Source organism: Pelophylax lessonae (assembly GCF_965119305.1).
Source record: "Pelophylax lessonae genome assembly, chromosome: 8".
Lineage (NCBI taxonomy): Eukaryota > Metazoa > Chordata > Amphibia > Anura > Ranidae > Pelophylax > Pelophylax lessonae.
Window position 1 is genome coordinate 191388588 of NC_138775.1, and position 16765 is coordinate 191405352.

The 16765-nt window shown below is 41.8% G+C and overlaps 1 protein-coding gene across 2 annotated transcripts in view; it reads left to right on the forward strand.

Moving 5' to 3' along the window:
* Positions 1-16765, forward strand: part of ARHGAP29 (Rho GTPase activating protein 29) — a 241177-nt gene that overhangs the window by 220730 nt on the left and 3682 nt on the right. For both annotated transcript variants that reach the window (XM_082265500.1, XM_082265501.1), the window contains 5 exons: positions 2566-2703; positions 3117-3346; positions 7643-7922; positions 8209-8320; positions 9626-9715. In XM_082265500.1, coding sequence (XP_082121626.1) covers positions 2566-2703; positions 3117-3346; positions 7643-7922; positions 8209-8320; positions 9626-9715 — 850 coding nt within the window. The remainder of the gene's footprint in view (positions 1-2565; positions 2704-3116; positions 3347-7642; positions 7923-8208; positions 8321-9625; positions 9716-16765) is intronic.

The window sequence follows — 16765 nt, forward strand, 5'->3', positions numbered from 1 at the left end:
CGTGCGCCGCCGTTCGTGGCGCTGAAGGAACGGCACGGGTCATCAGCAGTATGCACTCTAAATATCTCCTAAACGGTGCATGTTTAGGAGATATTTATAGCACCTATAGGTAAGCCTTAATATAGGCTTACCTATGGGTAAAAGTTTGTGAGGTGGGTTTACAACCTCTTTAAGACATACTTCGTTAGCCAAAATGTTTTTTTGTGCCGCCAGTCGCACAGCAGGTTGTTAGATGTCAGTTTCTTGTATCCAGAGAAGAGAGCGGGATGAAACTTGACTTGGTTGTTGTGCACTGTTTTTGGTAAATAAGGCTGAATACATCCAGGGATGTAATTTTGTGTGTGTTCAGTGAATAAAAAGAAGTTTTATATTGAGAAAGAACTGGTGTTGGCTTTTAGAGAAGCGGAAATATTTGGGACATCAGACATTTTAAGTCCACTTCTAAAAGGTTGTCAACATCTGTAGCCTGTGTAATCTGTATGCATATAGTTTGCCAAAGTGCGGCAGGTAGCCTACTTAGGGCCTTATTACCCTCTTTCTTAGGCCTAGTCTTTTGTTCTTGTGCTTAGCTCCCAGGTGTGTGGCCACATTTTTACAATTCCAGCCGTTCTGCTTTGTATACTGGCACTATTTTAAAACCCTTCTTAATTAGAAAATGCTTTGAGCTTATTATTGTTGGACTTTTCTTTGTACAGACCTGTGCATATTTTCAAACTTTGAAAATATTTACCATTTAGAAAACATGAGATTATATACCTGTGCACAGGGCCAGGCGGTCAATTTCTTGCTAATGTCTAAAGAGGAGGCATCCCTTTTGGACTAGACTGATTTTTAGGTTTGCTCTGGGGTAGGTGGGAATAGTAGTTTCTATGCTGGGTGTTTTTCTCTTTCTTAGGCTCCGTTCACATGTGAGCGTATGGATCGCGGGCAGAACCGCCGCGGTTCCGCCCGCGATCCGGAGATTTATTGCAAATCGCGGGACGCCTAGCGTTGCCCGTTGATTTGCAATAGCCCCCCAAACGCCGAGCGATGTTGCCGCGATTTCCGCCTGCCGAATCGCGGCAACATCGCGCAAACAAAATCGCGGGACGCAATACGCTCCAAAGAAGTACAAGAGCTTCTTTGGAGCGTATTGCGTCCCGCAATTTTTTTTGCGCAATGTTGCCGCGATTCGGCAGGCGGAAATCGCGGCAACATCGCTCGGCGTTTGGGGGGCTATTGCAAATCAACGGGCAATGCTAGGCGTCCCGTGATTTGCAATAATCTCCGGATCGCGGGCGGAACCGCGGCGGTTCTGCCCGCGATCCAAACGCTGACATGTGAATGCAGCCTTAATCAAAATGACATGAAATGTATCAGCGGTCTGTTTCTGGAAACAGAATTGAGCGATGTTTGTCATGTGATTACTCAAATTAATCACACTAATCAACACCCACAACACAGAGAAATTACACTGATATGTTCCCTGCAGTCTGCCCCATGTTCTGCAGCTGGTAAAGGATAAGTTCACCTTTTGTAAAAAAAAAAAAAAAAAAGCACATCCTTTTGCATGTAAAAAAAAAGTACATTTGTTTTTACTATGAGCCTGCAAAGCCTTGCACCCACAATCAGCAGGGTGCAATTCTTTGCAGACATTGGTTCTGACAAGGAGTAGTTTAATTGCTAGAGGGAGCAGAGTGACTGGGAGATGAGCTCATTATTGTGCTGCTTCTCCATTCCCCGTTCAGTCGAAAGCTGTGTAGGGTCCAGGACAGTCTGGGCTCTGAGGAAGTGGGTTGAATAAAGCTGGCCACCAGACAAAGGACATATTGTGGTGGAAAAGAAGTACTGTGGAGGAGAGCTGTGGATTAAAAGTAATTAATGCAACAATAGATTTTATTTTATTTTTTTAGTGGGCTGTTAAAATTCCATTGTATTATTTTTGGCTGTAGTCCGCTTTGAGGAGTTGCTTTTACGTAAACTGTACTTTTTTTTCCCCCAACTTTACAGATTATCGATTAGTGATGGCTAAGTCAAAGAATACCTCAGTTTGTTAAGAAATAGTAAAAAGCACAAAAGAGTAAAGACCCCTCCAGTGATAAAGCAGATACTTTCATATATAGAAAAATGTGAAATTTTATTTCTGACAATAAAATGTGTAAAAACTCATATCAAATGTCCTATCAATACCAACAAACATTGTTCACTTCAAATATGCATTGCTATTGGTCGAAATAGAGAGCTAGGGAGAGCTCTGACCCTAGCTTCCTATTTTCCTATTTTGACCAATAGCCATGCATATTTGCAGTGCACAATGTTTGTTGGTATTATGCCATTTGATATGAGTTTTTAGACATTTTATTGTCAGAAATAAAATGTCATATTTTATTATATATTAATGTATCTGCGTGATCACTGGAGGGGTATCTAAAGTCCTACCATTTACTCTTTTGTGCTATATACTTTTAAAAAGGATGAAACCTTCCACTGGCACATATTTATTCAAACCCCCCCCCCCCCCCCCCCCACATATCCAAAAAATAAACTTCTGTTAATAAGAAAAAGTAAAAGCATCATGTTTTACAGGGTATCTATCGTGTTAATGGAGCTAAGTCCAGAGTCGAGAAGCTGTGTCAAGCGTTTGAAAATGGAAAAGATTTGGTGGAATTGTCAGATCTTTATGCTCATGACATAAGCAATGTTCTCAAGCTCTACCTCCGTCAGGTAAACAAACTCACTGGCTTAAGTGTATTGCAGTACTGCTGTATACCTATGTAAAGTTATTTTCATACTGTAAAAATTCTTCCTTAGTCGTTTCTGTTCAAAGGGTCCTGCTAGAGTCGACTATATTTAAAATGGGTCTAGACATATTTTACACGCAGTTGGAAATGAACATTTTAGTGTGGCCTCTACCTCATTATAATTCTGATCAGTGTCACAAGTTTTTTTAACCACTTCACTATTTAAAAAAAAAAAAAGTACTAAAACTGACCCAAAATTGTTCTAGAGTGGGGCATTTTGCATTCATCCATTGCTCACCTTCCTTGTCATAAATAAGAACATCCTGAATATTTCTATTTTATGAAGCCTGACTGTTTAAAATGTCTTGTGTAAAAAAAATATCTGTATTTCTTTAGCTTCCAGAGCCTTTGATTTTGTTTCGCCTTTACAATGAGTTGATTGGACTAGCCAAAGAAAGTCAGCGTGCCACCGATGAGGTTGACTGTAAAGCAGGCAGCCCTCCATTGAGAAGACAGCCATCTGGAGTTGAGCTCAACAGGGTCATCCTCAAAATAAGAGACTTGCTGAAACAGCTACCGCTGCCAAACTACAATACGTTACAGTTTTTGGTGGGACATCTACACAGGTAAAGAACATTACTGTCTTAAATAATTTCTCCGTGGGTGTCGAGATTACCACTTGGCTACATGACTATATCTACAGTAAGGTGTTCATGTTTTAATACCTTTGACCAACAGGATAGAAATTAAATACAAAATGTCAGTGGCTACGTTTTTTGTGTTTTTATTTTTTCCTTTTTTGTCCCTTCTGAATACTTTTGGATACATTTAAGGGAAAGCAAGCACAACTTTGGATAGTGTATTTATTGACATATGGAGAATGGAAAACTGTATCCCAGTTATGATTAGGATTAACTTTTTAAACTCTTTGATAAATGTATCTTGTTGGGAGCAGTTGCTTTAGTGGAAGTCATAACCGTTTTTAAACTTTTTATACAGCCTTTAGGATCATTCAGATGGGCACTGAGACCCAGATCTCTGGGCTGGGCTGGTTTTTGCTGCGTCTGCAATAATCTCAGATCTGCGAGCAGGCAGCCCATAGAAGTGGATTCAAAAACAGTTGCTGTATGGACACAGTCAAATTGTGACACATGGGTTGATGCGTGGTCTTGTACACCCTCTCCTGTCTGCATGTCCAGTTTTGACATGTGACGGTGTCCACGCAGCCCCTGGCTCTGCATCCAAGTCTTTGGGCTTTCTACATGCAGCTCGAAGGTGGATGCAAATGGAGTAAAAAGTGTCTCACTAGGAAGAATGGATCTCTGCGCCCATCTGAATGAGCCTATAATCTTTGGCCAGATAATAAATCTACTGAAGGCCAGAAATGAAATCATCTATAAAATTGTCAGACCCAAAAATCTTTTGTTTAGTTAGTGTTTAAAGCAGAACTCCTAGAATGAATTTTTACACTGTACTCTATGTCCCACTACCCAAACACTATGGCTATAAGCAGTTTATAAAAAAAAAAAAAAAAAATTGACCACAAACCTTAAAGCCCCAAATGAAGTTTGTGAAAAACATTTTTCTGTTTGTGTTGCGTGTAGTGGTTTACATGAGATCGAGCTTCAGCCCAAAACTCAAAAACCATAAAGCAAGCATTCTATGTGAGAATAACAGTCTCTCCCCATTGTGGTTAGACTTTAAGTTTATTTCCATATTTGCAAACATCACACTGTCATCCTTTACATACCAGTGTTTTTACTATCATTTTCTTTCAGTCTTAGACCGCATTCACACTGCAGCGGCACGACTTCGGGATCGACATTTGAAGTCCCGTGCACTGTGACTTCGGCGCGACTTGCACAGACTTCATGTAATGAATGTCTATGCAAGTCGCTCCGAGGTCGCCCCCGAAGTAGTACAGGACCCTTTTTCTAAGTCGGAGCGACTTGTGTCGCTCCTATTAGAACGGGTCCTGTAGCACTGCATGGACCGCGAGGGACCGTGACTTGTCAGGCTGACAAGTCGCCTGGCAAGTTGTGGTAGTGTGAATGGAGCCTTAACCCAGCCATACATGATTCTTTTTTTTTTTTCTTCTTCGTTAAACCAACAGGTTAAATGAAGAAAAAAGCTGATTCTCCCATCTTCACATTCAGTGCAGATGGGGAAAGCCCTCCCACCGATCTATTGTATTTTGACAGCAAGAAACTTCCCTACAATTAGAATACAATGATCAATGTTGCTGGTTATAGCCGACGGCATTGATCGTTTGGCTAAAACCCAACAGGCTTTTTGTACACAAATAGATTGATCGACTTGTGTGCAGGCAGCCTGCCCATTAATGGTTCAAAGCAGGGACGAGCTGAATTTCGATCCATGTACTGCTGGCATTAAAGAATTTACTTTCCCAACCTCGGATGTACTGTCTGTCCAGAAAGACATCTGTTGAAAGAGTAGATGCTTAATAAAAATATTATCTGTTCGCAGAGCAAGGATAGATTTTCAGCCCCAGCCCTTTCTGGAGGTGTTTTTACATTAGTTCCTGGGCACGCTGCCTGTTTGAATTGCAATAAAGACAGGTCAGTCCGTTCCCACACACACTTCAAGATGTGGTCATTGCACCGAGGCATAACATAACTGTTTTGCCTGTGAGGAATTTATCCCACAGCATAATTCTCAAATTTCCCTGCAGAATTTTCAGGCTAGGCTTCACACATTAAACTTAAGCTGTTGACCTATTTCAAAATCGAAGTATGCTCACATGTAAGCATAACAAATGTTGATTATTGCAGTGATGTGTGGGTGTGATTGGAAGAGAGGGATTACAGAACTCACACCTTTTCTACTTTTAACCTGCTGAACAGAAATCAAACTGTGTAGTACATTCCAATGATTGCCTTAGAGATTAGTAGTGAGTAGATACAATTGTTTAAATGATGCTGTTTTCCTACACCTCCCAATTCAAGTTGTCCTGGTAAAAGAATTTAAATACTTTTCCTGCTACTCAAGCCACCAAACACAGATCAGCTTAGTAAAAGCCTCCCTCCCAAAGTCCACAGGGACACAGATGTGAACTCCTGGGTCCCTCGCAGCTCTTAGATGTTCTTTCTGCTAACCTGCACGTCACCACTGTATACTGTAGTGACACGAAACTGGCAGAAGAAAACTGCGAAATCTACGAGGGACTCAGGAAATTGGCACTCTGGTGTCCATTTGCCAGCACTCTCCGTGGGAAGGTTTTTACTAAGCAAGCAAGAAAGGGTAAGTATTTGTTTTGAAAAGAATATCTTGCACTGGGAAGTTTAGTATAGTGGTATGGTTGCACTAAAATGTATGTATATATATATATATAATATATTTTTTTTTTCCCCATAATCTGTGTCCCTGCTAGGGAGATTCCCCCCTCACTAATATCTGACAACTTGTTTACCATTGACAGCCAGTCACTCACATGTTATGCAAATTGGATGCGGTGTTAAACACATCCAATTTGTATATAGGTGAACCCAGCCTTATGTTAATTCCCAGGAGAATTCAGTACACCTTGGATGTTGAAGGCCGTCCAACACCAAGAGTTCTTCTTTTTACCTGATGTTTCCAAAATTTTATCCAACCTGTGTAATTGTACCTAAATATTGTTGCTCTTTACCTACCTTGCACCTGCTGTATAGACAAATGACAGCAGGCGGAATGCTCCATTGTTCTGGGATGACGTCATATGATGGCACCCCAGTCTTGGTACGCAGCGTGGCAATTACAGGCTTGCTGTGTCATTGGGACACGGTGCGCCTCTGATCTTGGTAAAGAGCCGATAACACGGGTCTTTACCCATGTGATCAGCTGTGTCCAATCACAGCTGATCACATGTAAACAAGGAAATGCCGTTTATCGGCTCTCCTCGCCTCACACTGACAAAGTTTGAGGAGAGGAGAGCCGATCAGCAGCATCCCCATACAGGGGAGACCTGTACAGATAATTAAGGCACTGGTCATCAGTGCTGTGATTATCACTACAGCCCCAACAGTGCCCAGCAGTGAGGCCAATCTGTACCCATCAGTCCACCTATCATTGCCCATAAGTGCTGCATATCAGTGCTGCCTAATGGTGCCCATCAGTACTGCATATTGGTGCCACCTCATCCGTGCTCATTAATGCAGCCTATCAGTGAGGCCTCATTACCGCACATCAGTGAAGGAGAAAAATGACTTATTTACAAAATTTTCTGACAGAAACTAACTTTTTTTTTTTTCTTTTTTAAAATTTTTGTTTTAGCAAAAAAATTAAAAAAACAGCAGTGAATAAATACCACCAAAAAAAAGCTCCATTTGTGTGAAAAAAATTACAGAAATTTGATTTGCGTACAGCATTCCATGACCGTGCAATTGTCATTCAAAGTGTGACAGTGCTGAAAGCTGAAAATTGGCCTGGGCAGGAAGGGGGGTAAAAATGCCCTGTATTTAGGCAGTTAAAGTGAACTTGTGTTTTGCTTATCCCCAGCATCACGTATTCAACTTTCCATTCCTCCTCCACCATTCTATTTGGCCACCAGAAATGCCCAATACTTTTGGGTATACAGGAGGATCTTGTGCTCCTCCTTCCTTCCACATGACCGCACTGGTTCATGGGAATTGGTTCAGCGTGGTTACATGTGTAGTACTGCTATGGTGTGGAAATTCTTGCATTGAAATCTTTAGGTGCCTTTTTACAATGCACCAAATTAAAATTCTTAATTTCTGCACTACAATCAAATAGTCTGCATCACTTAATGTTACCTGCTTTTGCCAAGGATGCCAGAATAGGAATTTGGAGGGCAGCTAACTAATCTTCAGATTGTCGGGCCAAAAGAGAGGGGTGTTTTTTATTTTTTTTATATTTGTAGTTCAGTGAAGTACAATAATTTAAAATTTTTTACCTTCTCATAGGGTGACTGAAGAAGTGGAAGAAAATAAAATGACTGCCAGTAACCTGGGTATAATATTTGGACCCACACTAATTAGGCCACGTCAGACCGACGCCACCATTTCACTGTCCTCTCTTGTGGACTATCCATACCAGGCGCGTATTGTGGAACTGCTTGTAACATATTATGATAAAATATTTGACGTGTCCCGTGAGATGGTTAATCCAGAAAAGCTGGTTCTGGCAGAGGACAGGGAACTACAGCAGATTTGCAAGTCACAGTCATTGCCTGTTGGCAACGAGGTAGGTCTTCTGCTGTTCATTTATTAAAATTTAGCATTATCACATTAGTGTCTTTGTTTCACACAATACATCCCACCCAGCCACCTTTTCGTCAAAAAACAGCCCTGAAGATGCGCCTCAGAATGGTGGAACAAGAATATTTGCGAGTGTTTTCATGAAAATAGATTTATAGATAGTTTGAATACAGTGGGCAGGGGTTAACTGATATCAGGGTTTTTTGTGTATTAGTATATATTAGATCAGTCTTTAAGGGTGTGACCTTACACAATATTCTTTGCCTTCCTAGAACATTGTACTTTCCAAACGTTCCTGCTCCCTGGATGAGAATTCATTAGATTTTCAAGGCGTGGAGGAGCAAGAGAACAGAAATCCTAGTATGAGCATAGTGGAAGAGAATGGTAAGTTTTCAATGTGGCCATAGCAACATCACATCACACAGGTCTCCTTTTACTGAAGTGCAAACAACTTGTTCATCTTAGGGCCATTTATTGTGTATGTAAGAGAAACAATTTTACCACCTGTAAGTGAAAGGTTTCTCAGTTGTAATTATAAGTCTGTCTCTGATTTGGATGACTCACGGCACTAGCCGTATTCTGCTTTGAAAACGTACCTAGCTTTTCTTTCTGCTTTTTGTTCTTATCCTTTTTTCTCTTCCTCCTTTTTGATACCTAATCTGAACTCAAGATTCCATGCTGAGATTACACAGGTTACACACCTGTTCAATTGCTAGTATCCCTATATATCTTTACATTTGTTTTTTTTGTGAATATATTGACACATTATCTAGTTGTTCGCGATGTCCTGTTTTATTGGTGTATAGCAGTACATTCTGACTTGTATGTTCCACATTTAGAATAATTTCTTTATCTCATGTTAATATTTTAAAAATTGTTAGTTATAAACAAAAAAGATCTTCACCGAGATAGGTGGCTGAAAAGTTAAACCTAAGCCAGGTATTTTTTTTTTTTTTTTTGAGCAACCCAGCGGGTTGAACGAAAAGACTGTCAGCCCCGGTTGGAGCCACCATACTAACCATGCAAGGTTAGTTCATCAATCTCCCACCTTCCCGAGCAGATGTGTTCTAACAGGGGGAAGCCCCCCACCCTCAGAAAACTCCAATCAGCGCTCTCTGCCATTGGCTGAGAGCGATGACCAGGAGTTGGACGGTTGCTGTTTTCCAGCATGCACATCTGACAGAAGCCGGTGTGTAGGAGGATCCTCCACCAACCCCCCTCCCCCCCCTGTATTTTGAATAGGGTGGGAAGGGTTTAATCCCCACTTGACTCATGCTCTGAGATCCAGTTCTCTTTTGCCTCTGCTTGGTCCTGCGTCGCCATATTCAGGTGTGATGTCGTCAGTAGGCGCCAGCTTTTCTGTCCTGAGTCAGCCGGCCTACCAATGATGTGCCACTTGACCTTCCCTCCCCTTTACCCCCTTTACTGAATGGAGGGACAGTGATGCATATCCCAGGAGGCAAAGGGTTCACAGTGCACATCATTCACCTAGACAAATGGTGTGCACAGGGGGGTTGCGCGAACACATTAAAAAAAAAAAAAAAAAAAAAAGGTAAGAAAATTAAAACAAAAGACAGCTATTTAGGGATATGAGAGATGGAGAGGAGGGAAGATTTAAAGTTGGGGGGGGGGGGAGTTTTTTTTAGAAAAGATTGAGAGTTCTAAACTTTTATAACCTAATTCTTCCAGAACACAACTCGTGTGACCATGAAGATGAATTGCACCGAGATTCCTCCTCTGAGGCAGCAAGTCCCGTGTTACAAGGATCAGAGGAACAAGGTGAGCTGCCTTTTTGTTTCTGCAAAAAAGACGCCAACTTAATAACTGGGAAAACCTTAAGCACTTTTCTTGCCTTCATAATATTTAGGTTGGTTCCACTGTATGAAGCACTTTTTGAGGTTGTATATTTAAATGTGCACCAACATGTACCAATGTTTGCGTGAAGTTGTCTTTCATTTGCATCTAATCTTGAGCACTACTGTATTTAGTTTCCTCCATTGTGTACACTTGGCAGGTGGTCCTCTTGATGATGTGGCCTACTCACTGACACTGTGCAAAGACATCCTTTAAATATTAGTTAAATGGGGGATAGGCACCGACTAATTGCCCCACTACCTTTTGGGTTTTCAAGGAGGTATTGAGTCATACATATAACTCAAAAGTGCCCAGCAAAGTTTTTTTTAATTAGCACTGCCCAAAGGCATAAAAGTGCAACATGTCACTCATATTAAAGGCTAAATGCTTATTGACAGTCCGTATTCTCTTCAACCAGCCTGACCCTTTAAAGAATCTAATACACTACATCAGTCATGTTTATCATATAGAGTATTTAGTAAATCAGTCATCTTCCTTTTATTATACCTGTTAGCCTACTAGTCCCCCTTCTGCAATCATTACATGGAGTGTGCAACATTATAAGTGCATCTAAGTCTCCTTGTTTTTAAAGGTAGGAGGTAAGCCAGAATTGCAACAAGGACACTGGAGTTCCCTAGAATTATAGGAAGCCAGTGTGTGACTGATCCCATCAGCATCCTTCTGGAATTAAAATATCCACTTGGGTTGATTTTGCCTTCAAGCTGTTAATGCAGAGCAGATACAGACCTTTACGAAGACCACATATTCACCTTCACGTTCCTTAACGCCTAGAGAAATGGGCAGTTTCCCAGGTTTCATTGCGCATTCCCGGAAAAACGCACGTTGCGCTTATGGTGCCATTCATTGTTATGGGCACCCCAGACACGGCTAGCAGACGTTGCACAATAAAACTCACATAAAAAATTAACAAAGCTTCAAACCCAAAAAGGTACAGGAGCTTCTTTGCTGTGTTTGCGGCACATAGAGCAGCTCATTCAAGTTAATGGCTTGCCCTAGGAATGTTGCACGAAAATTCATGCAGGAGCACTTAATGCCACGCTAGGTGTGAATGGGGCCATAATAAGATAGTGCAAATGAAAACCATGTTTAGCTTTCAATCAAAGAGAGTCACATAGTTTTATTACATAGGTCCTCAAGAGTCTTCTCTAAAATTAAACCTGATTAGCTGCTTTGTGTTGCAGCACACCCTTACTCTTGGCACCATGATATTCAGTGAATCCTATGTGTAAATACGTGCATCTTATGGGAGGTGCTCATCACCAGGCTAGAAAATAGAGTACTCGGAAGAAAGTGTTCAAAGCAGCCAAAGATCTACTAAACTCTAGAAAGAATGCTGTTGCAAAACAGAAATGTTTTTTTTCAATGATGTAACAAGTTCAGCATTGTTCTTTTTAAACACTTGTTAATATTTACCTAATATAAGTTTTTCATTGCTTAGATACTAGTCATTTAAAAGTCTGTCAAATAAACCGGCGATAAGTGGTTATTAAAAAACAAACACGTTTCAAGTCAAGTGAATGTTTGAGGAGAGATCATCTTTCATCATGACAAAACAGTCAATACCATCGCTGATCGAACTCGTCATGAAGTGGTTTGAAAAACCTCAATTCAATCTTATGGAGGTTAAAGTAGAGCTGAACCTACCGATTTATTGGTTTATCAAAGGGCTCATGCACACAGGACGTTTTTACATCTGCTTTTAGGAGCGTCTGGTGTTTTTTTTTTTTACTGCCTCAGGCTAACTTGGAGGAGAGTTCAATGTGTCCATGCACACACAAACTTTCAGAGGAGTATGGAGGCATAAGCTTTAGGGGCAGTTAAAAAAAAAAAAAAAACTACTACCTGTGCGTCCATGAGCAGTGGCTGTTAAAGCATTTTTTTTTTTTTTTTTCATAGGGAGTGTTTTTACTTTAATGCTCAAAATGCATACAAACTATTTGGGTTACTCCTGACTGTCAAAAGGATTTCAGGTTAGGAGCTTTAATATTTAGCAAGTACTTTAACCAATATAAAGCAAGTTAGGGCCAGTATGCTTACAGTATATGTTTTTTGGGGTTTTTTTTTTTTAAATGGTTTATTAGGAAGTTTTAGATATACAGTAAAATATTGTTGGTGTGTTAATGTTTCCAAACCGTTTTTGTAGAATTATAAAATCTATATGTTCATGACAAATAGAGCCAGATAGGTGTTGGTAAGAGACTAAAAGGGGCCAGTAGTCTGCTACTAACCCAGTTCAATTGCACAGTAGAACCTTCTTTAACAGAAGGTATTTGCATGTCTTGATTACCTTACAGACTGAAAAAAATAAGAGGCTTATGTCTCATTTTTAAAATAGTGGGCGAAGCCATGCAAATTATATCTACATAGGGGAAACTATATATTTCAGTCTTTCACCTTTGGGTTGAAAGGTGACAGTGCGTCACCTACAGGAGGATAATGATACTGGCAAACAAAAAAGATCTGGTGGAGGATCTGGAGAACCCCTCCTGCTGCTAGTGTGCTTCAGTTTTATTTTAATGTCTTTGGAGGGTTTTTTTCACATTCTGCTCTGCTATTAAGACTAGCCTATTTTTTTGCTCGCAATTCTTTTTCAGTTTGCTTCAAGCAATGCTTGTACCTACATCACTCCTATCTGTACAATTGCAGCTAACTGGCAAGAACTTTCGTCAGCCTAGCTTTTGGAATGCTGTGACCACACCCCGCAGAACTGGATGTTGCAGGGCTAGCCTGGAAGAGACCTTCGAGCACTGTATTCCATGTAAGGCACTTTCCAGACCCTGTTCTGGTACAACAGAAATGTCCCCTCTAGCCATCTGATCCTCATCTTCTACCAGCTCTCTGGGTTTTTAGAAGTACCTGAGGTCTTGCCTTGTACTTTTAAACCTAAGTTGATTAACCGCTATGTGGTCACAACATGTCTGCATCTAGATACAGAGGGAAACAGTCCTGTTGACAGCCTTGTGCTCCAGCTCACAATCTACTAACAGTTCCTGTGATATTAAAGGTGCAGACATCTGCAACCTGGAATCCTTTTAACCTATGATGATGAGGCCCACCTGGTCATTGGTGTCCTCCCTCGATCCATCAGATAAGGCTGAGTCCCCTGCTGTGTTGGCTGCTTGACTACAGTCATGCAAGACATTTTTGCCCCATTCACTCAGTTCCTAGCTGTTCCTAGCTGGATGTGGCTTTAAACGCTATTAGCATGCTTCTGTGATTTTCCTGCAGAGTCTGAAAATATGTCTGCGGCCCTAGCAGCTTCTGAGCCATCGGAAGCTGTAACTTTTTCTGACTCTGGTTCTGAGTCACTCCAATCTCTACCTGACACAATTATCTTTAAGGAGTTGCAGTGTTCTGTTATTACTCCAGAATTAAAGGAGACCACTTCATCTCTTATTGATGGAGTGCATGCTACTCTGAAACTGTAATATCAGCCTTCTTCAATCTCAGGTCTTTCAGAATCCCTGCAGCTCCAAAGACCTTCCCATTGCCCACCTACTCTTTGAGGATTTGAGTATCCCCTCTCTATGGGGATTTGGAATACCCCAACATGCCCTTGACACGCCCGACCCTATTCCTGTTTAGAAACCAGTTTACATCAGTGGCCCCCCTAACAGGGAAACCACTAGGACAGTAGAGGGCATTCCTACATTCAAGTATTCTACTAATCAGTAGTTGGAATTCCCCTTTAAAACTCAGTTCTTGCTGGCAGGCCCTGCTTTTCGCCCTATTCTGGCTGTGACTTTCATTTTTCATACCATGGCTTAGTGGTCAAAATCCTTTAAGAGTTATCTTCCCTGTGGCAGTGGATCCTTCACTGAGAATGCATGTAGCAGATAGCTGTTGTCTTATGCTTCAACTGTGTTGGCCTGCTGAAAGCATCCTGGCTCATCTCTTGTATTGGACCTTTGTGAATACACATGCACAGAGCACTCTGGTTAAAGTGCTGGCCTAAGGATTGTACTAAGAGAGCACCTCATCTGCATGGCCTTTGACCTCCCATCAGATAGACCCTTGATAATATTTTTATCAATGATGTCACTGGTGGCAAGGGCAACCACCTGCCTCAATGTATGAAGCTTAGGAAGGAAGGTCTACGAAGTCTCCCTTCTTTGTTGCTGTATTCCTTGAGTATTTATGTATAAGCCTTCTAAACTTGATTCTGGCAACCTACAAAATCTGGGTTAAGCCTGCTAACATTCTAAGCATGAAGATGTGCTCCTATTTAAGAGTTGTGGTGCTTTTGTTAATCCTTGTGGGCCTCTGGATAGTTTGCCCTTTAGGTATATAGGTGCAGAGTGTGTTATTTCAGTAAAACAACCTGTACATTCATCTCCAGCTCCCTCTTCAACTTCCTACCTTCCCCCTTTCTGTGTCACTACACAGAGTAGCAGACTTACCTCTGTCCTTTTGGGGTCTCTTTTGGACACAAGGCTTTATTTTCCAAACTCTTATGTCTGATTGTCTGACTAGTCTTAGGAGTTGTATTTCAAACTGGTTACTGTTCTCTTTCCCAAAAGAAATTCTGCCTACTTTGAGGCCTGTTCATCCACAAACAGGATGGACCCCCCTCCCCCCCCCCTCAAAAATACCCTGGCTCAACTGCATGCTGAACAGTTTTGCCTCCAGATGCAGTAATGTTGGAGGTGTTTCTGTGATATCTGGCATCTCTCTGCCCTGATCTAAGTTTTTGGCCCTTGAATGATTCTTCCTCTTCGGCTTCCCGGACATGAGATGTAGGTTTTTCTGGTGTTCCTTCTTGTCCTGGATAGATTTAGTCAAATGTACTTTGCCAACTTTGCAAAGGATGCTTGTGGATAGAATAGGAAGGAAAGTCTAGCAAGGTCTGTGATGGGACTTCATCCTAGGGTGTCTTTAAAGCCAGGTCTGTTGGATGCATTTGCTCCCTTCTTGGCAAGACATACTTCACTGGTTATGTTTGCCAGTGTCTTATCTTCTGGTAGGCAGCAGTATAACCTGAAGGTAAAGGACTTCCTGTGTCCCTTAGTGGACTCCAAGAAATTAATTTTATGGTAAGAGCATAAATCTTGTTTGGCTCATCACATTTGCAGGTTTTTAAAACAGAATCGTTAAAAACTATGCATTTATTTGGGTAGATTTACTAAAATAGTATATGCTAAGGTTTATATTCACTTTATAACGTGAAGAAGGTGAAATCATATTCACTTTAAAAATCCAATCAGCATCAAAAAAAATCCACATTTCTCTTTTTTATTGTCGGACACAACTCCTGATCTTCTTAACCATTGGGTTATACTGCCCTCTACAGGAGTAGGACACTAGGCAGAAAAAGTCTGGCTATGCCTATGGGCAGTCCCAGGGGGTATACTCCCTCTTTGCTATAGGTACTCAGTTTTTTTTCTGCCTAGCCAGGACTAAGGACCTAGATCCTTGTTGGGATCTCTGGTCCTGGCAATTTTTTCTTTTTAAATAGATTTTTTTTTTCTCCTGGTTTTTCACCATTGAGATCTACAATCAACTGCCGGACTGGGCGACGTGCTGGATAATCTAGATCCAGTGGTCACCCCAGTCTGGCCAGTGGGTGCACTTAGACCTCAGCTCTGCGCTAGGTCGGCCGCGACATAGTCCCACCAGACGGGGCTGGCCTGCGTGTTAAACGTCTCACGCCCGAGTCGCAGCATTCCTCCTGGCTGACAGCCCCCCCCATTTTGATGGAGAAGAGGTGCTGTCTGAAGCGGTGCCTGCCTGCTTCCTGGTATGGTAACTGTTCCCCCTCTCCCCCTGGAGAGTTTTGAGGTGAACGTGGGCCCCTGCATGGGACAGTCAGACCCCTGGGTTTCCCTCCCACCCGTTAGGCACCCCCCACATTGGTCTGGTGGTCCCTGTGGGCCATCCCGCCCCCCCCCCCCCCCCATCCACTGTAGGGTGGTTTGGTCAAACTCCTGGGGTGGGGGCAGGGTGCTATGCTGGTGATCGGGGCGAGGGGCATGCAGCTAGCGACCGGGCATTCGGCTGTGGGGGGTACCTGGTGGGGGCGCCTGCCAGGGCCTCTCCTTTCTGCCTGTGCCATTTTTTGAGGCCTAGGGATACCTCCTGGGTATGCAAGGGCCTTTCGTCATCAGGTGTCAGTGATGCAGGTTTGCATGATGGCCACCTAGTCGTCATTGCACACTTTCACAAAGTTCTATAAAGTGGATGTGTTGGCATCTGCAGATGCTTCTTTTGGCCGCAAGGTTTTACAGGCTTCTGTTTAGAGGACCTTGTCCTCTTTGAGGGTGTATTGTTTTTTTTCAGGTGGGCTTTAGTTGTTTTGGTTGAGCTCCTGTTTACCTGGTTGGCTGTAGTTTAGCCATGGGAATTTCTGTTTTCACTGTTCCTATCCCTCATGTTTAAAACTGCTTTGGAAAGTTCCAAGGATTAAGAAGATCAGGAGATGTGTCCCTCAATAAACGAAAGAGAAAATGGGATTTTTGACCTACCACAAAATCCATTTCTCTGATGTTCATTGACAGACACAGCACCCACCCCTCTGTGGAGTTGTACTTCTTCTGACATTGTAACAAAACTGAGTACCTATAGCAGAGAGAGACTTCTTTTCTGCCTAGTGTCCTACTCCTGTAGGGGGCTGTAAAACCCAATGGTTGAGAAGATCAGGAGCTGTGTCCATCAATAAACATCAGAGAAATAGATTTTACGGTAAGTTAAAAATTCCTTCTTTTTTTTTCACTCACATATATAATTGGATTTTCAAAGCGAACACACGTTCACCTTATTTTCAGACATTCACTTTACTAGGTAAATGGGCTCTACCCTTTAGCAAATCAACCCCATTGCTCGGCTGAAATTTTACCTCAGAAGTTGCTAAGTACAGTGCCTTTAAAAAGTATTCATACCTCCTTAAAATTTTCCACATTTTGTCATGTTACAACCAAAAACGTAAATGTATAATATTGGGATTTTATGTGATAGACA